At 38.5% G+C, this 26,326-nt stretch overlaps 1 protein-coding gene across 2 annotated transcripts in view; it reads right to left on the bottom strand.

Annotated features, from left to right (window-relative positions):
- ETV5 (ETS variant transcription factor 5) overlaps window positions 1-25,730 on the bottom strand; it is a 33,563-nt gene extending 7,833 nt beyond the window's left edge. The window contains exons 1-8 of one of the 2 annotated variants that reach the window (XM_014069236.2): window positions 25,599-25,730; window positions 23,706-23,847; window positions 23,456-23,543; window positions 23,329-23,376; window positions 23,060-23,110; window positions 9,612-9,741; window positions 6,926-7,213; window positions 3,617-3,873 (exon numbers count right to left, since the gene is read on the bottom strand). In XM_014069236.2, coding sequence (XP_013924711.1) covers window positions 3,617-3,873; window positions 6,926-7,213; window positions 9,612-9,741; window positions 23,060-23,110; window positions 23,329-23,376; window positions 23,456-23,543; window positions 23,706-23,750 — 907 coding nt within the window. In that variant the 5' untranslated portion in view covers window positions 23,751-23,847; window positions 25,599-25,730. The remainder of the gene's footprint in view (window positions 1-3,616; window positions 3,874-6,925; window positions 7,214-9,611; window positions 9,742-23,059; window positions 23,111-23,328; window positions 23,377-23,455; window positions 23,544-23,705; window positions 23,848-25,598) is intronic. The other variant, XM_014069237.2, reaches the window with a different exon arrangement.
- Window positions 25,731-26,326: the final 596 nt, after the last annotated feature.

The raw sequence follows: 26,326 nt of genomic DNA, 5'->3' as shown, positions 1-26,326 counted from the left end.
ATGTATACAAATGGTAAATCTAAGCATTTCTACTCTAGTTAGAAAAATTATATTAAACTTCATTGCTGGTTCCTAAGCATTTTTCTGAATATAGCTTTCAACCAAGAAAACGATATCCAGTTCCCGTGAAAATGCTCATGTGTATATTTATTGGAAGGAAAGGCCAGTAGAAAGTTATAGGGTGCATTTCAAATAAAAATGAATAGGACTGCACCAGAGGTGGGTTCCTACCAGTTCGCACCTATTCGGTAGAACCGGTTCATCAAATCTACCGAACCGGTTAGAAGAAGTTCCACCAGTGGACCCAAAAAGTAGGCCACACCTACAGAAGAGGTTCCAAAAATTTTTGAAACCCACCACTGGACTGTACAGTAACACGTCTGAAAGATACGAGAATCAACCAACTTCCAACCAAAAGAAGTTGAATGAAACCACAGGATAGCCTGGCTTTGCAAGTTACATCAGGAACCTATGTGTCCAAATGAGTACATGTTAGATTCTGATGAACCTTCCCTCAGACATCATTGAGATGAATACTTTACGGCATTAGATGTGTTGAATTTAAGCATGTTTTGAAAAGATCTTTCTCTTACCATAGTACCTCCAATCCTAAACCCCCAATATTACTAATCAGCTGTAGAAGTACACTAAGATTCAAATGATTGAGAATCTAACCAGGCTAATTGGTTTAACACACAGAATATCTGAGTGGCACTATGGCACAAATACATGCTTAGAAGCAATTCCTATAATTAATGACTCATATTTTCTCAAAACAAATGCTAATAAAATTCCCATAATCTCAACTTTCACTTATTAACATTCCTAGGACGCCTGCAAACTCTTCAGATAAGCAAAATATGTAAAAAATATTCAGGCCAGAGATGTAAATATTTAATGGTGAAATCATGTTCCAAACACAATTTTCAACTTTCCATGCATGAACAAGAAAAACAAATGAAGGTTTAAACATGTGAATCTGTTTTTACGCAGAATCCAACTATTGATTTTATTTATTGTAATACTATTTTAATCAGTATTGGCTTGTCAAGCTGAGATCTTTCCCATTGCCTTCTATCTGATCCTTTTAATTAGAGGTTCATTTTATGCATGTGAGGCATGCATTAAAAATGGACTTCGTTCTTTCCCATAATATGTCCACATTCTCTGAGCACAAAAGTTTAGGCCTCGGATGAGAAGTATTTGACCTTCCTCCCTTGGTGCTTTGTTTATTTACCTACTGGGACACTGCAGTAAATCATGATGAATCAATATCTAAACAGGGAATACCTTGGATCTGTGAACAATAAATAATATAGTCCCTTGAAAATCAGGTGTGTCATATTATTCCTGGAAGTGGTAATGCAATCTACCTCCCTACTGCAGCTGTCTTTCCCCAAAGGGCAAAGCCTCCTGCATCCCCTTTCAACAGTCCCTGGAAGAAATATTTATGAACCTGAAGAATAGATTGGCAAATGGTATTCAAAATGCACATTTAAAAGATAGGCTTCATGTTTTGCATTCCACCTGACAACACATGAGAAGCAGGGAAAGAAGAGAAAAAAATCCTTTAACTTTAGATCTTCTGCCATCTGTTCCACTTAGCTTCTAAGAGGTCCTGGTATTTTTAGACATAAGGAGATTTGTAGTAATGTAGTCAGCTTTGCATCAGGAACAGCTGCAACTAACACCTAACCAGAATTCCTTCCCATCCCTTGATCCAAGGTGAGTGTTTAGGAGCAATCCAATGTCGATTACAAGTTCAGAGATACTTTATGGCAAACAGAAAATGGAAGAGCTTTTGCACACAAATGTGCAGAATTGCTGTCTGCTTTTCCCTCTGTGTAATGGCTTTTCAGAATAAATTTAAATCCTCGTACATCTGTTGAATGCCTCTTTTCACAAGATAGAAAAATATAGTCTTATGTTCTAACTAGGCTACAAAAACCAGCTTTTATTTTTTTCACTTCACCGGACAGATGGACAGAAACAGTAGGGGGGAAAAACCAATTTAGTAGATGGAGGAGAAGCAGGTACACTGCCTACAACATGTATATTAGGATAACAACTGTTTTTTTTAATAGTTCTCTATTATTTACAAATATGAATCTATAATCATTGGAACTATCAATTCAGTTGTTAAACAAAGTGGTTACTAAGTGAAACTGAGACTATGCTTATAATCTTACTTCAGATTTCCTTTGCTTTACAGATATGGAAAGGTTATAAATGCAAGAACTAGTTGCAAAGATACTTTTTCATTACCGTTGTAACTGTGAATGGTTGCTCAGTGAGTCAGTCATTAAAGGAGAACTATTGATATTCCTGTTTTGCAAGAATGAGAGAAGCAGCAGCCACTATACTTACTTTGAGGAGTTCTGGCATGTACCTTTCATTTTGTGGAATGGAGGCAACAATATTGCCTTGCAATATAATCTCTATATTAGAATTCCTTATATGTATTATTGGGATAACACTGAGGTTTGGCTGCAAAAGAGTGTATATAAAGGAAATGAATATGGTAAAAGATGGAAATAATTAGTAAAAGGTATCAAGATGATGAATAAAGGATGGACAATTATTTTTTGTAGGTGAACTTTGAAGAAAATGGAAAAGAAAGTGAAAGACAGAAGAATAAAATCAAGAACAACTGCAGGAAAAGAAGGTAATGCTGAATGAAATTTATTCAAAGCTAGAGTAATTTAACAGAATAAATGCAAGGTGGATGTAAGGCAAAAGCATTTAGAAGCTATTTTGAACAAAATGAAAAAAGTTTACAAAGTGCCACAGAGATGTACACAGCTATGGCTATGGGAAGTATGAAAATGATTGTTTAGTGAAATATAAAATGAAAGATAATATAGAATGTGTACATAGAGAAATATGTAAGATGTCATCAGAGAGACCATGGAATGATTAAGATGAAAAGAGCACAAAGCACAACAAAATGATTTTGATTAAATAAAAAAAAATTATGTAGGTGATTGAAAAAAGCTAAAGCAACCCTCAGCAGAGTGAATGTAACTGGGAATAAAAGCGACGAAATGATTTGGGATGAATTTAAAATGCTGAAAGGAGCATTTTAGAGATTAGTTTTGATTGTCAAGATAGCAACACCTTGAAAAGTAAAACAAATTTTATGCTATGTTTGTGTACAAGAAAAAGCATTTGACATGCCTGTAAACTATATGAATGTGTGTATCTTGGTAGAATGTTTACTAATGATTGGGGGGGGGGGGGAGATGGCAATAGTTTTAAGATATGCAAATGCTGGTAGAAAATGGTGGTGGGTGCCCCAGAGGAAGAAAAGTTGTCAATCCTTGCATTAATGGTGCAACATGGTTTATTTCATACTCCAGTGATTCCCAAACTTGGCAACTTTAAGACTTGTGGACTTCAACTCCTAGAATTCTCCAGCCAGCAGAGCTGGCTGGAGAATTCTAGGAGTTGAAGTCCACAAGTCTTAAAGTTGCCAAGTTTGGGAACCACCGTCATACTCCATTAGCCAGCTGCTGAACACCAGTGGTACAAAGACTGCTTTGTGTGCTACAGGCTAAGGACGAAGAACAAGTCTCAATTTTCATGCAGCTTGGAGGAATTCAATTTTAATTCTCACCTGAATCAATGCAGTAGTCTCTGGGCTCTTGCTTGATTCCCATTGGAGACTGGAATCCATGAGCTGGGGGGCCTGGAATACCTGGTACCCCATGATCATAGAGTGGGTCATGATACTCTTGCTTGAATCCCTGAGGAGGATGGGCATTAGGAGGGACAAGGGGCTCTGACATCTGCCGGTGGTAGACAGGGCGGTTGTCTCCAGAAAGCCCTGGCTGAGGATATGGGTGGCAAGGTTCAGACATCTGTCTTTGAAACCTTGATGAGAATGAACAAGAGAAAGAGAGAGAATTATCATTTACTCTTATCAGAATCTAGACCTACTAGAGACTTGCTTCTGATTTAAGTTATCTAAAGAGGAGTTTGATAGTTAGATGGGCAGCATCCAAATAAATAAAATCCTGGTAAACATGGGTGCATAACGCAATTTCAGCAGAGGCCCTTCATAGCCCACTTTTAGTAATAAGAGCTGGGTGCAATGTAGCAACAGCAGCTTGTTGTCATTGAAAGAAAAAGTGTTAGATATAATGGTAACATGACCAAATGGAGAACATATAACGTTGCCTTCATCAAAGCTGCTAAATGAACCATTTTGCAGACAACCATATCTTTTTATGTTGTCTTTCTCAGCTGTAAATTTGATCTAACATTTGTCTGTTTTAAAAGCAACACAACCCATAAAAACTATATATATACTTTTAATGCATAAAGAGCAGTGGTTAGCAATGGTTAGAATGCAGTACTGCAGGCTACTTCGGTTGCCTACAATTTGGCAGTTTGAATCTCACCAGGCTCGAGGTTGACTCAGCCTTCCATGGTGGGTAAAATGAGGGCCCAAATTATTGGGGGCAATATGCTGACTTTATAAACCGCTTAGAAAGGGCTGTAAAGCACTGTGAAGCGGTACATAAGTCTAAGTGCTATTGCTATTAGCACAATAAAATATAGGGTATTTACAATGAAAGCTGTACACTAGTACAGAAAAAGCCTGTTGTAAGAAACCCTATATGAAAAGAAAAGGACCCAATAGGGACAGGAACTATATTTTTCAGTAATTAGGGCAAAGATGGATAAGACTTGCCAAGAAAACATCCTCTTATCCCAAAGTGAAACTATATAATATGATATAGAATACTGTTAGATTTTCAATGTTTAATACTTATTTCTTTACTTTATTTGCTTCAATATTGTTTCAAAACAAAATCTGGATGTCTAATGTTTAATGAAAAGCAGCTGAATTGGATCAACGTAGTACCAGGAGAGAACTAAATTGTCAGACAGTCTAAAGGAGCAGAATCAAGAGGAATGAACTAACTTATCTGTAGCAAATATGACCTTCATCTGGACAAACATGTATTCACTAAAAGTAACAAGTAGTTTGTTTTTGCCAAAGGAATAGGAAATGATAAGTTTGACTATATGCATTTCATTTCAACAAAGCAAGCATGTGTCTATATAATTCCAAATTATATATAGCTGCTATTCTGCCTCAAAACAACTAAGGATTAAATGTTTTAGCCATCAGTTGCTGAAAAAATTATGCATGATCCAAAATGCTTGTGGGTTGTATGGAATACACAGAGGTTGCATCTACATGCACCAAAAAATATTTTTATTGTTTGCAAATATAACTAGATGCTTCACAAAACAAAACATTTTTAAAAAAAAGTAATGTTAGAACTTATGTTTTTGCAAAAATTAAGTTCTGCAACTGCTATCTTGGTTTTGAGGAATCTGGGTGAATTTTAGTGGAGACTAAACAAATATGCAACCAAAATCCCAATATTCTTGATTTTGAACTCTCGGAGGCTACAGTAGTAAATTAGGCACATCCGTTCACATCCTTGCACCTTGAAAAGTGATTGTGATCAATCAATTTGTTTCCCAAGCTTCCAGAGGCACATGACCTTAATTTAGCTTTGAAATATGACCTACTGCAGCTGACAGGCCCAGATTATGCTACTTCCGATCTGTGTCCTTCTAACCTTCTCAAATGTAACTCTAGAATTGCACTGGTATGCTTTCTCCAGGAAGAGGAACTTCCAGATGGAATCAAGCCGAATAGCTTTAAGGTCACTGGGAACTTAGGGACTGGGAGATATGACTGGCAGTCTTAAAAGCAACCTGAGGTTCTGGCAATAGAGAGGAACCAAATTTATTTAAGGAACTTGGATGGAGATTTGTCATAAATATGAACATATTTTTGGGGGTAAGTAATCCCATCTTGTTAAGCTTTAACATGTCTTGTCTTTCAATCACATGTTAGCCTAGAGTATTTTGAAAACACAACCTCCTATTTGGGTAAGAATATCCAGATCTGAAACATTGAAAAATGTGAAAAAAATAGGATAAATTTCATGAAAAATCCAACAATGGCAAATGTCACTCCGGTCATTAGTATTAATATGTCTTCTGGCAAACAAGACATAACATTTGAAATTATTTCAGTCTGTTTGATTAACATTCTGAAATGGTGAAGTCTCTTGAAAGTTTCACAGAAGGGCAGGCTATAAAAACATGTTGCATATTTCAAAGAGGAAGATTCAAATATTGACCAGTAAATATTTTATAAGGTCAAGATCATGTTTTCCTCTGATGGTTCTAAATAAAATCAAATAATAAATGTAATAAATTACATGTAATACAATGTGTATAGTGAAGAAAAAGGCCAAGGGCCATTGATTAAAATGATCCATTCAGAATGTCAGCCACTTAACTCTTTATCATCATCAGTCTATATATACTGCCAAGAAATAGCTGGCTTCCTTAACTATTGAACAAGGAAAAGAAAGTATGAACTATTGATCTGAAATTTGAATTGTTGATTCCATTTTAGATATATTTCCCAACTTAAATGAATCAGAGGGAACATTCTCGAACAACCTGAGAATATAGAGATTAAAATGTGTGCATTCTTATAGTAAATTCTTTTTGACAATAATCTGGGTTTTTGGGCAGACGTGTATCAAAAGAATGATACACTTTCAGCAATACCAACAGACCAGAACCTGAAGGGCTCAGCTTCATTTTCACACTCAACCTTAGCACCTCCCTGGGTAATTTCAACGAGTTTACCCTCTCACAGCCCAGCCTGCCTCATGGAATTGTTGTGGGACAAACTGGACAAGAGAATGTGAGGAAGATGATCCCTCTCTCTCTCTCTCTCTCTCTCACACACACACACACCATTTTCAACTCAAGAAATGGGATATAGAATGAGCAAGCAAAATATGATGTCTGTCAGGTCACAAGGCCTTTGGACCAGAAAAAAACATCCTCCAAGTGGGGGGGAAGCCCCCACCCCCTTTACCTGTGTTCTGTTGGGTACTGGTTTTCAGGCATTATCTTTGGCATCTGGATAGGCTGATGAGGTGGTCGAGGTATAGCAAAGGGTTGCTGCCTTGGTTCCTGAAGAGGGTGAGGGGTGGGAGGAGGGGCACCCTGCAATGGGCCTGCTGGGTTGACATGTGCAGGAGTCTGCACAGGTGTGGCGGGCAGAGGTGGAGGCGGAAGGGCGCCGCTCTGAAGTGCAGGTGAAGCTGGGGTAGTGGGCGGAGTTAATGGCTTGAACCCAACGGGGGGCTTCCTATCATAGGCACTGTTCAGAGAGCAGAGAAAAAAAGAAGAGAAAAGAAGCACAATTTAAAACAGGCAGGAACCATTTACTCAGCTTCAGCTTCAAGTCCTTGACAGTTGGGAGTTGTTTGCATTTCATGGTTGTCAGGAAGTAACAGTTAAGGCCGATCACAGGCCCAAGGGAATCTTTGTACTTCAAGTAAGCGACAAACAGGCTGAGTCATAGGGCTCATTTTAAAACACTTTTCTTACAATTTTCTCAGGCATAATTGTAGCTTCCGATTGTGTGCATTCTCTTCTTTCCTAAGGAACAACCCCCCCCCCACAAGTGCCTTCCCTCCCCCCCTTTGTCCCCACCTCGAATAATTAAGAACCATTTTAATCAGGAGAGCAAACAGGACTGATACCAATCATTCTGCAGGTTGCCCTGGTGCAATTCCTACCACCTACCCCTATGAGTGTGCACTCATATACACTTGTGTGAAAATCTTGCAATTACTTGCAATAATTAAATAAAGTTAGTTTAAACCTTAGGCAACATAAAGAGCCATTACTATCTCTATGAACAAGACTGCTAGGTACAACAGGTATTAATCCAGTAAATGTTGAAATTATTTCTGGGGTTATAGCAGCTCTCCCTAGCTTAATGGCTTATAGAAGTGTTTAATGCTACTTTGGCAGCTGCCACTCTAACATAACTTCAAAAGCACTAGGTTGAAGGAAGCTATTTTAGAATATCAAAAGCACCATGTTAGAACTTACAATGATTTGTGGGTGGATGATGTTACAAAAAGGCATGGGGTTAGCAAGGTAAACAATTCAGAATACAGAATAGAGTTGTTACAATTACCGTATTTTTCAGAGTATAAGACACACCAAGGTTTTGAAGAAGCAAATATAAAAAAAAGTAGGTAGGTAGGTAGATAGGGAGAGAAAGGGAGAGAAAGAGAGAGAAATACAGTAGATAGGTAGGGAGAGAGAGAGAGTAGTTAGGTAGGTAAAGGGATAGAGAGTGATAGTGTGTAGGTAGAGGGATAAAGAGAAATAGAAAGAGAGAAATACAGTAGATAGGGAGAGAGAAAGAGAGAGTAGGTAGATTGGTAGGTAGAGGGATAGAGAGAGAGAGGAATACAGTAGATAGATAAGGAGAGAGTAGTTAGGTAGCTAGGTAGGTAGGTAGATAAAGGGATAGAGAGAGAGAGAGAAATAGAGAGATAGAGAAACAGTAGATACGTAGGGAGAGAGAGTGTCTGTAGGTAGGTAGGTAGGTAGGTAGAGGGATAGACAGAAAGAAATAGAGAGAAATACAGTAGATAGGTAGATGTTTCTGCTGGCACAGAACTTGATCAATGTAATTCTCATCAATCAGTTAAAGAGCTTTCCAAAAGGAAAAAAAAAGTTTTTGCACTCTGCAAACCTCCCAAAAATGGGCCCTTTCCCTCCCCCAAAAAGGCATGAATAGCCGGGGGGGGGGCTTGCAGAGTGCTCCTGGGGGGGTGGGTGGGCAAAAACAAGCAAAAAACAGCCCATTTTTCATGAAAATGGCTCCATTTTTGTCAAAAAAATTGCCTGCATAGCCTTATGGAGGCTTATAGAGTGCTCCTGGGGGCCGGGGGGGGGGGGGCAAAAACCGCCCCCTTTTTTGCTCATTTCTGCCCTCCCCAGCCCCCAGGAGCTCTCTGAAAGCCTCCATGGGTATGAACGGCCATTTTGGTGAAGGGTCGGGGCTTTGGGAGGCAAAAAAATGCTGTATTCGGTGTATAAGATGCACCCAGATTTTCACCCTCTTTTTTGAGGAAAAAAGATGTGTCTTATACTCTGAAAAATATGATACTCCCCCATCAAAACAGCTTCCCATTGCTCAAGCTATCTGATTTGAGTTATACTGCATTGGAAGAGGCCAGAGGAAGGCCACAGGAATCCAAATCTATGCCCAGTGCCTTGCATCTGAGCATAGGTGCTACTATCAAGTTGCCAATAGCTTTCCAGGTAAATAATTAAGCTTATAAGGCTTCAGGAGCAGCTCTCCTGGGAGGTGGCTTGTCTTGGCATAGCTTGCTGAAGTAGTGGTTTCCTTTTGTAAGACAAAAAGGTCTAAGTCTACTGTTTGCACATTTCTCCCCAGAAATCAAGCAACTAAATATTAAAACACAGTTATAATAAATTATCCAACCATACAAAAAATGCTATCATGGGGCCGTCTTGCCAAAGCAGTACCAATACTACTTTTTATTCTTCCTATTTTCCTACTCCAACTCTCTTTCAAGTGTTTTTAATCAATTCTTGGTTAAACTGTTGATGTAACTGATTAATATTTTTAATGAATGGATGGAAACTCTTTGTTTATTCAAATGGGTCTGGTTCAGTTCCTAGGAACTGTCAATCATTTAACAGTGCTTTTGCAAACTGATTCTACATACCAATAATTGTAGAGGCACTTTTCTCCATAGTTAGCACAGAGCACCTGCTCATGACTACAGGTGGACAGCTCTGAAGACGGGCTGTGCAGTTCTCTCTTAATCTTAGCTGGTGGTGGCGCATGAAGTACCACTGGATTAAAAACAATGGAAGAAAATCAATGCATGTGTCATAAACTAGATACATGATGTGTAACTTAAATTCCTATCTACATTCATTACATACAGACAACCACATATTACTTATAGGTCCTGAGTTACACCATATAGTACATATTTTCTTTAAAATGTTACTGAATCTTACAGGAGTGCATATTTTAGTTTCTATAATTATATATTGTTCCTATGGGGAATTTATAAATGACACAACGTTTCTTCATGTTAATACCCAGAAAAGAAAAGAAAAATTAAGTGCTGAGTAGCAGCAAACAAAACTAGTTGCAACAGCAATATGAAAGGAAGTAGAGGAAAAAATAAGGCCACTAATGAGAATTGGGTTGGCAATTGTCCAGAATAAGAAAGATTTTTGACTTCGCATTCCTGAAGTTAGTTCTGTCCAAGTTAACAAGGGAAATCAAGAGCACAAAATTGTGAGCACAAGGGAATTTGGAATATGATAGTGTACGCTTTGATACTACACTCAGAAGCAAATCTGGAATGAAATTTCAGTAGAACTATGGAGTTCAAACATCTTTTTCTTCTAATGCCAATCCAGCTTCCCAACATAAAGTACAACCTGAGTAGTACTAGAAAATAACACCATGCTTGACTGCAGCTAAGTATTGGACATAAGGAATAATACTAGAAAACAAAGAATTGAATAAGCACACTTTGAACAATTTATTGAAATATTAAGCCTAACCCCAACTTAATGAAAAGCAAAAGAAGTTAAATCCACGAATTCCAGTACTCATAAATAATACTTTATGAGGTACACAGATTTCTGAGATCACTGTAGGTATGTGTGCATACATTTATTTATTTTTAAAAAAATCATATGGCTGCCTATTTCACAGAAAATGTCTGGGTGGCATACAACCAACAATTAAAATAATGTCACAGCTGTTTAAAACTTTAAAAATAAATAAATGAAAATAAGATGGTGGGAGAAGAACATTCAATTAAATGCAGTATAACCATTGCAAAGGATGCAATGCAACTCTGCACCTTGAATCTGTCTTTATGCTGATGTAACAAAACACTGTGCAAATGCCAGGAGATCTAACTGATTTGAGAAAGTGCCCATCCTCATTTGCCATTGAAAGGGAAAAAAATGCTGGCAACTGCATCTTTCAAATAAGGTATCCTGACTTCCCACATACCTTTGAGAGGGAATTATTTTTCACGGCATTGCCGTTTTTAAGCAAGATTTGACAAGAAGAATAATCTATCCATGCCAAGGCTGGGAGATCAATTCCAAAGTAGGAAATGACCTCATTAGGAAGAAACACCTTGCTTTAATACTAGTCATGACAACTCCAGCTTAACTGGTTCTAAAAATACACAGCTCTGAACTCAACAAAAGCTTCCCTGGGATCAGGTTTTTTGAAAAGTACTTTGAGCACTATATGGACAGTGGTATCTTTGTATTATTACACAAGACAGTTTGAGCGCCCAATGCAAGTGGCATAAACATAGTTTCTTTGTACTAAAACTGCAGCAACAAAAAGCAGCCACACTAAATCTATCATGATAGTTACTAAACCAGGAGTATGTGGATTCAACAATACTGCCAAGTCAAACTGGGAAGGTCCGTTCTGTTTGTAGCAAAGCCTCTGTCAACAATTTGTTCTCACAGGTTTAGATTCTTTAGATTCTCATAGATTAGATTCTTTATTTTAGCCGATGGCTATTTTAACTATGGATTGATGTCTATATTAAACATATTGTTCTGTGGGTGCTTGCTTTCCCCTACTTATCATCTACAACGTAGCAGAGATGCTCCTATTGGGCAGCATGAGATCATCTATTTGGGCACACCAATAGAAAGCAGATGACCTTTACAGTATGTTTCTCTCAGGTTGAATCCTTTTAAGGTTTATACTGGGCTTTTTTATGGGGGGGGGGACACATTCCCACTTAGGCAAGTGTACTGTACGCTTGAAGAAATGTAAACTGGATCATGTATACAGTCAGGCCTGGAAGGTATTTTTTGAAGCCACATAGATTGCAGAATTTGATATTATGTAGCTTTCTTCATGAGGTGCCAGTGAATACATCACACTTCCTAAAGATGCTATTCTCCAGACACTTTGAACTTCAATTCTCATCAGTCTTAGTTATTAAGGAACCCAACCCAAATCCCCTGGAAAACATCAGATTCGCCATCATGTTGGATAAGAAATTGTTGATTTAGAGATGTATTGCAGGTCAGCATAAGTACTTTGACTCTAAGATAGAATAACAGCCTTTTTGTTTCAAGGGAGGCTCTTAAGTGCAATCTTTTATAGCTACAATACAAAACAAGATGGAAAAGGAACATGCCCAGTTAGACTGATGCCAGAAATTAGCAGAGGACATGTGAGTCTTGCCTGCTTCTTCTCAATACAAGTTAGCATTTGGCAAGCACCCATGGAAAGATGATGCACATAGCATCTCTGACTATTCATCATTTATATGCTGATCAGCTGTACTCTGCCATTTAAGTCCAACTGGGATTTGTTTGTGCACCAATCTGAACACACCCTGAAAAGCTGGCGTTAAATGTGGAGGACCAAAGAAGGCATTTCAAGGATTAACCATTGCTTCAATCATAGCAAAGGGTAAATTATACTTAGGACCACAGGGAAGGGAAGGTTGCCAGGGAGAATAGTTCAATGCAATTACTTCTATATTATCAAAGTATCTTAAGAGAATACCCATATGTACAACCCAATATTTAGCTGTGTTATCACATATCTGTTCCCCAGCACTTGCTTCATTATGATTCCTATAGCTGCTTTCAATCTTAGCGACGCTCCTCATTTCCTACTAGAGCTAATTATCCTTATAGGAACTTGTCTTCAATGCTCCCCCCCCACCTTTGGAGAACAACTACATGGCAGATTTATCGTGGTACTGGAAAAAGCCTCAAGCCAAGAATGAGTTGTTCAAGCATCTAGCTGGATACATTTCAAAGTGGAACTAATGCTGTTTTTCCCCTCACAAGAAAAAATGCTTTACCTGAAACGTTGGTTCAGCAAAAGGGAAAAGAAAGAAACGACATAGCACTTATGTAGCATTCAGTCTATTAAACCACCTAACTCCATATTGTATATATGGAACAGGTTCATATGCTACACTACCACACAAGATGATTTGCTTCTGACTTCGTGGATTGTGTAAACACAGCTAATATGGTTTATAAAATATGAGTTGTGGCTTATCCCAAGTTGCAGCCTAAGCAGTTTTGAATTATTCAACAAACCATTGTTAAGTAAGACTTAACATAGGTGAGACAAGGTTATAATTTTGGAGTGGCACCAAAGGCCACCGGAAAAAAGGAGATGACAAAGTTGTAAAAGGCAGGATTGAGATTTTTGGCCTTCTTTCAAAATTAAAAACAGATAGGCTAATCTGTTGGACAATTGCCCATGTTAGTTCTAATTTGGAGGAAAGCAAACAAACCATCCTTGTCCCACTGACTGCTGAATTTTAGCGGCACAATTTGGGAAGGCACAGAAGAGGTAAAAAGACTTGGGAAACTTGCATAGTCTCTGAATTATGGGTTTAGGGAAACTCTAGCTCAGCACAATGTGTTAGTTGATCTTCAAATATTCAGATAAGGGTTCTCTTCCCAGTCCATCTAGAACTGCAAGAAATTGAACCTGGAACTTGGTGCATGCAATGTTTGTAACCCATACCTGAATTATCCAAATGTTTAGAGCATTTGGAAAAAAAGTACCCTGTTTCTCCAAAAATAAGACCAGTCGGGCTTTTGAGCGCATGCGCTAAAATAAGCCCTCTGTGAAAATATTGCAACACACAGCAGCCATGAGGTGACCACACTCACCACCTCCTGCACCTCAAAAATAATAAGACCTCCCCAAAAATAAGGCCAAGCACTTATTGGGGGGGGGTCAAAAGAAAATAAGACCCTGTCTTATTTTCAGGGAAACACGGTATATTTATTCAATTTCTAGATTTTGGAAGCACACTTTCCTACTTCAATTATTCAATCTCTAAATAACCTAAAAGCTAGCAAGTCCTGAATTTAGTCTGAAACATTAAAAGAATGTACATTCCTACTTCCACTCATTCTATAGATTTCTTTAGGAAAATTTCAAATTACGTAAGGAAAGAACATATAATTTATTTAGTATTATTTTAATCTATTTTAGCAGTCTGGGTGGGGTAAAAGGAAATCAAATACAGAAACAAAATTCTTATTGTAAACAGTAAAATTAAAATTAATATCATTAAAAGTCAATAGTAACTAATTATACTCTAAGCACAGTAAACAATGCAAGTAAACAAGATGAAAGTCATTGAAAACAGTAAAGGTGTTACAATTAAAAACCAGCAATTAAGAAATTTACCTAATATAAGGGTTTAAGCCAGGATCAAATAAAACTGCTTTAGTTTCTTCATGAAAGACCAGCAGGGCCAGGGCTATCCATACTACTGGGGAGGGTATTCTATAAAATGAGGGCACCATTGAGAAGATGATTACCTAGGTCCATAATCCAGGTAATTCAAAAGGAGGAGAAACGTGCAATAGGCCCCCTTTTGATGACTAAATGGCTTCACTTTTGGAAATACCCAAAAATGTTAATGTACACATATAGACATACACATGTGCCATTATCCTACTATTAATCCATGAAGCTCTGATACCTTTAACTTTTAAAACAATCAATACATATTTAACATAATTTCTAGGAGAAGACATTTAAGGAAAAGGCATATGCATCAGAATTTTCTACCTAAATAGTGGTTTTACAAAACAGCTTTACTTGGCCAGAAGTGGAGTATTATCCACCCCATCCCCTAAGACTAAGTATACAGCTATTACACCACGAGCAGATTGCCTGGATGCGACAGCTTTCGGGCATCACTAACAATTAGTACTCTCGTTTTGCAAGAGATTTAGAAACTCTGACTCCTGCATTGTGGATCACTTCCCAGGAATGAATCTGAGTGACAGAAGTGGGACTTATCCAAATAATTAATTATGTAGGAAGACAAAACAGGAGATCTCAGAGCTTCTTGGCATACAATATTTCTCAAGGGCAAAATTAAGACCAGAATTCATTTTCAAGGAAAGGCTCCAGCTATCTTTTGTCTCCCACCAAATCAATGAATAGTGTACTGTAGGTGATCAAAACCTGTTTTTTTTAAAAAAAGAATTACAGTACATGTCTCTAGTCACCATTCATATTGGCTGTCTTCTGGTATTTCAAGTGTTAATTTTTTCCCTTAAAATTACCCTCTCCCCTCTCCCCACCCTCTTCCTATTAGGCAGGGCCTTGCTGAACAGCAAACAGCAGGAAACTCACATTGGAGGTGTTCCAGCTGTCAGTCACAAGCATGTTTCTTTCCAACAACCTCGGTGTTGTTTGAACTGTTGTTTTTCTGCCAGCAGCACAATGGAGCTTAGTTATTCATTGAAGAAGGGGGGGAGGGAGGCTGAAAGAAGGCACCGCCCTCCATTCACAACCAATTTGGAATACTCCATCCATTCACAAAAAACCCTCTATCCTCACAGCTGAGCACTACCAATCAGGAGAAGGGAAATGATACTTAAGATTATAACAGAGACCAGCTGTCCTACACAGAGGAGCTTGTACTGTGGATGTTTATGTAAGGAATTCAAACACTGAAGAAATGTCCTGAATAAATAAGAAGGAGCTAGCTATTTCACAGAGTTCGCTGCAAACCCAAATGATTGTGCAACATAACTTGTGGTGAGGTCCGGAAATGCCCCTTGACAAGGAGAAAGAAAAAAAACCCTAAAACATATTTTAAAAAGTAACTTTTTCTTTGCTGCCCATTAAGCTTATTTGTCTTATTGCTTGTGGATGTCCTACTCCCTCAATTCTTCAGCAGTTCTTGTATCCCTACTTATGACAAGAATTAAGAAGTTCAAACTACAATCCCAGTGTAACACACTTGTTTTGTTCAAGAACTACCACAGCACGAATAATTGGCAGAGAGGTTTGGTTGCTGAAAGTAAGAGCAAAAAAAAAATAGGTTCTTGAAGGGGCAAAAAGTCTACAAGAATAGCTCCCAATCTTGGGTTCCAGATTACAGCTGGGTTAAATTAGACTACAGCTACAATATTCCCAATGATTGTGATGGAATCAAGGTTGGAACAGAGTACAGTCCCTATTAACATAAAGAGAAAAGGTTTTTTTAAAAGACTCTTCCAGATTACCCATTCCTTACTCCTGTCATGTAGTCCAACACGTAGGATTTGGGAGTGCTCTTGGATTTCAAATTGTCAATAGATGTAAATATGACCTTAATGACCAGGAGCACCTATGTACAACTGGTAAAGTTAACTCCTGCCATTACTGGATGAAGATAGCCTGACCTTAGCAATGTACAGACTGGTAATCTTCTGGCTGGATTATTCTAATCCATTTGATGTGCAGCTGCTGTTGAAGTCAGTTGAGACTACAGTTGGTGCAGGATATTGCAGCCAGGAAAGGATATGGGCACAGAATGTGGGAATATGTTATTTCTGCTCTGCAGGTATAACGCTGGCTTTCAACAGTATACCAGGCCCAATTTAATATGCTGACCTTTATCTTTGTATTTATCTTTATCTCAAATGGCTTTGGACCTGGATATCTGAAACAGTGCCTCATTCAGTACTGACCATATCACAATTTGAGATCTGCTGAGGATTGAGTGATTGCTAACCGTGTGAAGTTGCTAGACCATATGTTTATGACAAACTTTTTCAATAGCAGCATCAGAGCTTTGGAAAAACAGGCAACTCTCTTTCTGTAGAAAGTGGCTAAATGCGTTTTTATTTTGATATTTGAATGACCCTATCAAAGTTGCTTAAATAATTTTACCATTAATAATAATCTTTTAGTTCTAAGCTTGTTTTAATGTTTCGTTAATGCTTTTTAAATTATTGTTTTATCACTGGAAGCAACCCTAAGTGCTGTGAGATAATTATAAGTATATACATCAAATCATCTTACACACTGTCTCCTCACCCTTCCCCATCACAGTGTACAGCTCCACCCATTGCTCACCTCCTCAGAACAGTGCCTTATTGCAAATTATTGGATGTATAATTGATTATAATTGAATGAATTATAATGATTAATGGATATGAATATAAAGAAACCCACTATGTTTTTAAGTCTGATCTAGGCTGGAATTGGGGTATTAACTGGACATGAACTCAGGAATCACTCTTGGCTATTTTTTAAATTACACTCTATCACATTTTAAATTTGATGCAAAAATTACCATGCTAAAATGGATCATGAAAAGAGCAACCAGCTATTATTTTTGTGCATTATTTTGCATTTGTTCTTAGATAAGGAACATTAATACTAATTAAAGAAGAACTATTGATTTGGGATGCTGTGAGACTGAGCAACGAAGTATTAATTACATTGCTTCATGAAATTTTGATGGAAAATTGTTTAGCTAGCATTGTCTTCTATTAAATTTAAATAAATTCTAGGACTAATTCAGAAATTTTCATATACATTTAAACCTGAATAAACACAAATCTTAGGCATCATTGTGTTCAGTAGGCAAAGCTTTTTTAACATCTATAAACTCCCCCCCCCCCCCAATAGTCAACAACCTGCTGCCTTCCAAATCTGTTCGGGCACAATTTAGTTTGCTGAATTGGGATGACAGGATTTATAATCCATACTGCCTAAAGTACTTCAGATTACAGGAGACCGTTTCACTGCTGCCCAATTAAGCAATCAACCAGATTCTTTCTCTCTCTCTTCTGTGCCAGCTCTCTTCATACAAAGGGTAACAGAAATTTACAATCAAACATTTTAGGAAGTTATCCAAAACTTGTCTGGGCAGATCATTTTTTTCATATGTCAGTTAGATATATGATTCCCCCCCCCCCTTGTAAAACAAATGGCCTATGCAAAGATCTGCTGGATGAAAACAAAAACTGGAAAGGGGCTAAACTGGAATTGTGTTGATTCCTCACAACTATCTAGACTACTCCCTCCTGTTTCCTTGGTAAGGTTTTTTGGAAGTAGCTTGCCATTGCCCCTTTCCTAGGGTTGAGGCAGACTGAGAAGCCTAAGGTCACCTAGCTGGCTTTGTGCCCAAGACAAGACTAGAACTCACCATCTCCCAGTTTCTTAACTAATATACCAAGCTGTCTCTTCCAGGGATATTTAGCCTTGTTTATATAACTTCTTGCTAACATTCAAATGGACTGAAAGGAAAAAGGGGAAAAGTATTTTAAATACATCGTTGCCAAATATTTCAAAAACCTTCAATAAGCCAAGACCAAAAAAAAGGAAATCATGTTTTTTTCTTTGATAGTCCAAGGAAACAATGAAACTTAATCCATGACTAGAATTTGCAATAATTACAGTGATAAAAAGATAAAAATAATTACAAATAGCAGGAAAGTGGACTTGGAGGTGTGCAATATTGAGTCTGGACCCCCCATGCCAACACCCAGTGAAAGAGTTCTGGAGTGCCTTCAAATTATATTATGCACACACACTTATGTATATGCATGCACACACATCTTTGTATCTCTGCATACATGTACTGAGAAAGCATATGTTCTAATATCCTCACTATAATTAGAATCTGAAAAGACAAGTGGTTGTTATAACTATTAAGATGGATCACATCAGATCAAAGCCAGGAGAAAGTCAGGAATATAAGATTATTAGATGAATGGTGTCTTAGGTTTTTAATCTTATACACAGGCAGAAGCTAAGTAAGCGAATAATGCTGAAACTATCAAATGTGTTGTACATATTGTACTTTATGCCAGTGTGGCTTTGCCCCATTCTCTGATGCCAAAATAGAGTCAAAACTAAACTGCCTTTAGTGGGAGGTTGCTCAGTCCAGTTAAAGAATTGCAAAGACGTCACTTCTCATTCGACTTTTTCCTTATATAAATCAAATGAGCCAAAATATATAACCAGTTGAATCATGTGATACAGCTAGATTATGCCATTTTATGAGGATCACATGCTTAACTTTCCTTATTGAAAATCCCCTCCATATACGTAGAGAATCAGAGCATCAAAGGCAAGGCAAGCTTAAAACAACTTCATTTAAAATAAACTATAACTCAAAAGAAGCAGCCTGTTTTTCTGACAAGGAAAAGGAAATGCAATTCTTCATTTTTAAAGTGCCAAACAGAACTGTTCAGCAGAAACAGAACTAAACAATTCTCCTGACATAGACCAGTAATAAAATGCCAATTTTCACTGCAATTTTAATGACCAGCATACATTTTGGAGCAAGCCCAGACTGCAGGCCATAAAACAGAACCCTAGCCAAAAAAGAATTCCCAATGGCCCAAATGAAGCAATTCATAAATCAGAATGAAAAACATTTGGAGGTTAGGGGAAAAGTACTTAGGTATTCTGCTCTGTTGCTCTTATTCAAAAAGAACAAATGGATAATTCTTTTTCTGGGCTAGAAAGAGGGAAAAACCTTCCCAATTTAGAACTATCACAAGAGACACATCTGGCTTCCCCTATTGCTCCTCTATAAAAGTGCACAAAAGCTTCAGAGCTTTGCTTAATACCTATGAAGGCAAGCAAGCAGTTTTGCTTTGTTTTTATTACCTATTTATCAAAACATTATTTAAAATATTTGCACTATAGGTAGTCCTTGACTTACAACCACAATTGAGGCCGAAAATTATGTTGCTAAGTGAGACAGTTGTTTTGCCCCACTTGAAGACCTTTTTTTGCTGCAGTTGTTAAGTGAACCTGGCTTCCCCATTGACCTTGCTCGTCAAAAGGTCCCAAAAAAGTGATCACATGACCCCAGGGTAACCGTCATAAATATGAGTCAGTTGCCAACTGTCTGAATTTTGATCACATAACCATGGAGATGCCACAACGGTTATTTATGACCACTGTGAAAAATAGTCACAGTTCACTTTTTTTCAATTCACTAAAAGAACTATTGTTACTTAACAGCACCTGTACTATTTTAACCCTACAGGAGTGGACTTTGTATCTCACTCCTTTCTATATGTGGATATTCCAGATAATTCACATTCAGAGGATCCAAGAAAATAACGAGGTAGAAGACATACTTTGCCTTTTAAGAATTTGTAAATGATCACCCAGCCACGCAGTTGTGCAGACGGAGCAAAAAAAAAAAAAAAGAGAAGTTTTGTCACAAGTAATATCAGAAGCACTCATCCTCCAATGGGTGTGTCCCACCACATAGTGCTAATTATGCAGTTATGTTACTGTTACCCTAGAGAAAGAAACTTTCTTCCCTAAATCAAATGGTTACCGCGAGGAAGGAAAACAATTCGGAACCATCACAACAAACGCTCTCAACTTTATCTTTCTTTCTTCATTAAAAAAAGAGGAAATGTATATTAAGATACAAGCACTTTAAAAAGGATAGAGAGAGTAAGATCAAAAATTGTTTTTTTTAAAGTAAAAAAAGAAGGCAAGCACATTAACTTATAGCAGTCTATCTCAACTTGTTTTCTTCTTGGAAAGGAAACCGTATCTAAGACATCTGGAAAATACTAGATTGGGGGGAAATACTTATAGCTGCTGTTCGTACTATTTTAACAGTTTTAAATTAGAGGAAGACACGCAGAGAGACATACTGGTGCCTTTGCTTTCATAAAAATTATACTCTAAATATTCTATATAAACTCCAGGTACTCCAGAATTTGAATTTATGCAATTATATAATCACAAGCATCAAAAGAAAGAAAAATCTTGCATTATCTTCCCACAATTTAAAATACATTTAAAACACTTACACTAATCCTCCCCGAATAGCAGACAAGCATTTAAAACAAGGACAGAACCAACCATATCCTTAATAACGCCGATGTAATATCCATTCATTTGGCACAAAGCCTCACCAGTTTAAATGGGATTTACTTCTAAGTAAACATGTTTGTGATTAACCCAATAGTCATACCAGCTGACTTTTGTGCCAGAATCCACAATAATAATTGTAACCATGAATCATACACTATAAATCTACACCATGCAAGCAGAGCTTCAAAAAAAGCTTTCAATGTGCAAATGGTGCCTCCTTTATTCATTTACTTCTTATATGACAGCATTCCTCTTCTTTATAGCGAGCTTTACTGCTACTGGGTTTCACAAATGCAAGAGAGATCTTTGATCTGTAGATTTTCCTCTCCAGATATTGTTCTAAAAAAGGCAATGCTCAAACTCTTCCCAAATTATTCTAATGCCTCGCAGTGAATTCTGTGGAACTGAGTTTTAGATCAGTTATAGTTTACTTAATTTATAGTTGATAATATAATTTATAGACCAGTTGAAACCTGGACGTCTTAATGAGGTTGCAAGGCTTCGTGACAGCTGGAAACCTCTGTCACAGCCTCCAGCGACCTCCAAAAGGTATTATTAAATTGAACTTTTCATGTGATCAATGAAAATTATGAAAACAATGCCATATTAATTATATTTAATTTAATTAAATTTAGCACAATATAAATTGACTCTAATTTTTGCCCTGCTCCATTAGCTACTTTTAGGGTGTGACTCTCAGACGTTTGGGCACCCATATTGTACAGTATAGCTTTTTGAACCATTTAATTAGATACTTTAAAAATAAATCCAAATCCAGAAGGATTTAACACTGCGTTAACCAAACAAATTACTATTCCAGGCAAAACCCTATTCATTCAGATGTAAAGCTGCTTCCAATGGAAATACAGTATTTTCTGCCATTAACATGGTTATCATGAATGCTGATCACCATTAATGTATCTTTGGCTTCTCCAATGCAAGAAAGCCAGGTTTACTGGACCACCCATCTTTTAGAAAACATTTGGTTTTTTCATATAATCCTTCAGGTTCTGGGCTAGCAAAGCCTGCCGAGAGGTATCTGAACACATCTCTGCTAGCAACAGATCCTCCCACACCACCTAACACACGGCCTAACTTCAGTTTCTACTGCTCCCAGCAAGAACTGGAAGGGTTGGGCTAGAATGTCAACATAGGAAGAAAATTTATTACTCCAGGCTCTCTTTCATCTCCAAGGAGGGAAGGGATGGGACACACACACACACAATCTTTCACACACACATACAAGCAAACCCCAGCAAACATGTTGCCTGTCTGGAGAAGCTCTCATGGCAACTTTCCCACTCACTTCAAAGCAATCAAAAGACAATAATTAACCTGCATTTACTGTAGCACAAGATATTCCACTGCATGCTGTGACAGAGCTGAAATCAAGAATCCGTTCCTCTGCAGGCTATGGGTTTTTTTGCCTTTAGATACTGTGGCAACCAGAACAGCTAAGCAAAATCAAAAACATGAAAGAAGCCCCGTCCCAAATAAATACTGCCGGAGCACTGATGTTTAAGGACATCATTTCTTGCAGCGCATCAAGACCACAGCTGAAAACTATACATGAAACATGTGTTAAGAGGTATAAACAGGTCCAGGATGGATTATTAAGCCCTACAGACAAGACAGAAATCTCTTGGCGATGCAGCGGGAGCACTCTGGTAGCTGCCTTCACAGAACCATGGTTTGCCAATGACTAATACTCCCTAAAGCTGCTCAAGTTTCACCAGCAAAGCTTTGTCCTTCATAGCTTCATGAGCTATAGCTATAATAGCTAGGAGAGTCACTGAGGGAATTAAGAGGCACAGGGCTGGTGAGAGTGCTTTTGTGTGAGAGTGGATTTTAATATCTCTTACATTATGAAGTATTCATGGGGGCTTGAAAGGATTCTGTGGGAATCAAGGTTAGGCGCAGCCTCAAAGATTTTTGCACAAATGCTCCAAAGTTCTTCAATAAAAGCAAGGCCATTATTAATAGAGCCTTCAACACAGAAGTGGTTTGATGCCAGTTCGGCACAGTTCGGCCAAACCAGTAGTGGAAATCAGGCCTGGGTCACAGAACCTGCAGTGACCCATGGCCGCCACACTCCTGAACTGGTTCCCTCGCCACTGCCCTGCCGCCATTTTGGATTTCAGTGACTGCATATGCGTAGTTCACTTTATGCATACGCGCAGAACCATTTACATTTAACAGCGCATACGCATGTAGCGCGCATCAGGCCCACGCCCAACATGCGTGGATTGTGAACTGGTAGTAAACCGGCAGCAACCCACCTCTGCTCTAACACCATACCTTCCTATTCAGTCCCATCCCTTCCAAGTCACAAGGACTTCACAAATCCCACAAACATACACCCACCGGAAATGCATTTTATTAATAAAGGTGACACACAAACAGGGAACAAGTCACCTATTTTATCATCTTTTGTAGTCTTTGGGGCAAGAAAATCAAAGTAAGAACGTGACTTACAGTTGTCAGACTGGAAATCTGGGACAAACTGTTCATCATCAGGAACTTGGGCTACAAAAATGAAAAAAAGAAATGAACTGGGTTTCTGTTAAATAAACAAACTCCAAGTATTTTGAAAAAAGTAAGACTATGCATTCGCTTGCACTGCAGATAAGGCTGAGATAGGCATAGAAAAGGGCCATGCCATGGCAGCAACAAGTCTCACAGATAACTAGAATCAACAGCTAACAAACAATAAAAATGTAGAAAGTTATATCAATGGGATTTACCTTCAGCTAACCAAGCCTCCTGAAGCTGACTAAGGTCTTGAAACAATTCTGAAAGAAAATAAAAAAAAGTCTACTAAAAAGCTACAAAAATGTTTAAATGTGCTAACAAGAATGGTAATGAGTCTACCTTCAGAATCATGAGCCAGATCAGTGTCCTGAAATTTCCTTTTTCTTTCATTCACTGGCCTTCCACGACATTCTTCTGTGCAAGATTTCTAATGAAAGCAAAATATATATATATATATATAGCTGCAAAGGGCAAGTAGCAAATAAATAAATAAAAATTGGCACAAAAACTTGGGAAGGTGTTAATAGAGAAATTTCATGTATGAAGAAAACAGTTGCATAATATATATATATAACCATACAATACATACCCCAGGAACCATGAAAGGGACTTGCTGGTCATAAAAGCCATCCATTGTGTTTGCAGATTTTTAAATATTCCTTTGAATGGTTTTAGCATTGAGCAATTCCAGGATAAGAAGGGTTCAAAATCTAGCTCCGGCAGATTTAAAACTGGAGAGAAGAGAGATTTTTTTTTTAAAAGAAAGACCAACTATTACATTTTAATAGACTTCCCCTAACAGTATGTGAGCATAATTCAAAATTTTGGAGGATTATCTGTTATAATCCCCATTATAGTACTTTTATTCCTCTAGTTTTGCTTATATTTATTCATTTTTTAACCATCATCTTATTTTTCTCTGCAACCAACAGATAAGTCTCAACTTTATTGGTGGTGTCACAGAATTACTATGGAAACAGTTATGATAGTACAAAAAGCAAATTCCAATTACAAAGCAATGTATTACAAACCAAAGGGTCATACGTTTTCAAGTTCGTTTTCCTTTCTATGTGACCTAGGGCTAGAATATAAATAGCAACAAGTGCAAAGAAAATCAATTCTGTTGATTTCATCTTTCAGATGAAAGATGCCTAGGCCTAACTATTTTAGATAAACGGAGAAAGTAATTTTCCAGAATTTAAGCATGAGTTTACTAAATTTATTTTCATTCAACATTATTTACTTCCTACAAAATAAATTCAGGATGGATACCCTTGCAATATTCCTGTTTTAGCAAAAGAATACTAAGAAATCTCAGATAACTCCTGACAGAGGGAACTAAATAACTCAGCTCTTGTTTTATTGATTGAATTTTCAAGACTTTTAAATAGCCTGTTCTGTAGCTAGTTAGTCCAGCCAGGTTTTGCTAAATGGTCGACAAAAATAAAACATTTATGTTCTAAAGAAAAGCTTCTGGAAAAGCTTTAGTTTTATAGCACCGGAGGGGTAGTAAGAAAACAGCTTACGATCATCTCTATCCTAGCAGATCAACTGTCGCAGACTATTCCTAAATGCCAGCAAAAAAATAATAATAATCCAGAAATTGTCCACTAGAATTCTAGAGAAAACCCCTAATTTCTAAATTACCCGATCGGTTTTAAAAGGTTTGACATTTAAAGCAATAACTGAAAGATTAAATAGCATTTTCACTGTTTCGCATTTTGCATTATAGCCGCCGTTTTCCTTCTGCCTCTCCTGAACCTTATTGTAAAAAAAAAAACCTGAAAAACCTTTCGCGTAGCCAAACAATAGAATTACAATCCCCTCCCCCGCGCCGCGCGCGAATCTGGCCTAAGTTTTTTTTTTTTTTATGAATGGCAGAGCAAACAACCGGAGCAGGTACAGCGTAACTAGAACCCTAGCGCAGGGCCTCATTCACAATAACAAGGGACGCACTCCATTCATTAAACGCCTTCAGATATGCCACCCCCTCCCCCGAGCAGAACGCCGCGAAAAGGTTCAGCCCCCGCCCCCGCACTCATGCGCTCCATTCACAGAAAACCAGCTCCATTCATAAAATCTCCCACATTCACAAAAAAAAAAAAAAAAAAAAAAAAACCACCAATCCTCTCAGTGCCTGCTGCAGCCAGTGGCGGCGCGACTGCACAGCTTTCCCTCGCAATTCTTCGCCATACTGTCTCTTTCCATGCATTCTTGCAACCCTTTGCTCTCCCATTCCCTTCCGAGAGCCGGCCTTATCCCAGCAGACCCGAGTTAAAAGTCGCAGCGTGTATCCTCCGCAAATCCCGCAATCCTCAGCATCTTGGAGACACCTTAAACACCTGTGTCCCCCCCCTCTTCCGAAAATCTGCTCCCGCCGCCCACCGCAACTCCACGAGCCCACCGACCCCACAGTTTAGCATCCTGGGCCCGGATTTTTCACCCCAAGCCTGAAGGCTAAGCGAGCTTCGCCTCTCCTCACCTGCCGTTAGAACTATCGCGCTGCCGCGGTGCAGTCGCTAGAAACCCTGTGTCGTCTTCGGGCTGCTATCCAAGCCCCCGAACGGCCTCCAGAACCCGCCTCGCTTCGTCCTCCATTGGCCCAACAACTCTGCCACGGCCTGTCAATCGCAGCTTGTTTACCCTACCAGGCACCCAATCGCACTTCTATGTCAGAACACCTCCCAGAGCCATCCCAGTCCCGCCTCTCGGCAACAATGAACTGCCTAACTTTTTTTTTTCATTCGGGGAAATGTAGCCAATCAAGTCGGCCTTAATTTACATATTTTTGTTGAGAAGCCTTTCATTCATAAAAAGAGAGAGAGAGAAAGAGAGAGGGAGGGGGAAAAAAATCTGGCGTTCCGAGGGCGAGGCGGACTCCGGGAAAGATTTAAAGCGGTAGCTTAGCCCGGTGGCATTTTGCCTGCTGTGCACTAAGATCGGCCGAGCTCACCGGCCCAGTGCTTTGGGTTTTGCCTTTGCGTTCTTGCCTCGAAGCAGAGAGCTCCAGGGACGAAGAGAAATCGCCCTAGAAAATGCCCTTTCGTGCGAACTGCGTCCCAAGGTCTGGGAACCCTGGAAACTCTTGAGAGAGAAAAAAAACCCACTCCAAACTGGGGCTGCTCTTCCCAGCCGCTTTGGGGATTTGGCATTCCTGATGTCCCGCGAGTTTTGGGGGACAACGCTGCAAAGACCGCGAATGTCCTGCTC

The sequence above is a fragment of the Thamnophis sirtalis genome, unplaced genomic scaffold (genome assembly GCF_051295495.1).
Source record: "Thamnophis sirtalis isolate CommonGarterSnake01/CBP01778 unplaced genomic scaffold, rThaSir2_p1.2 scaffold_11, whole genome shotgun sequence".
Classification (NCBI taxonomy): Eukaryota; Metazoa; Chordata; class Lepidosauria; order Squamata; family Natricidae; genus Thamnophis; species Thamnophis sirtalis.
The sequence above is the reverse complement of the archived record's forward strand: the minus strand, read 5'-3'. Positions and strand labels throughout refer to the sequence as shown.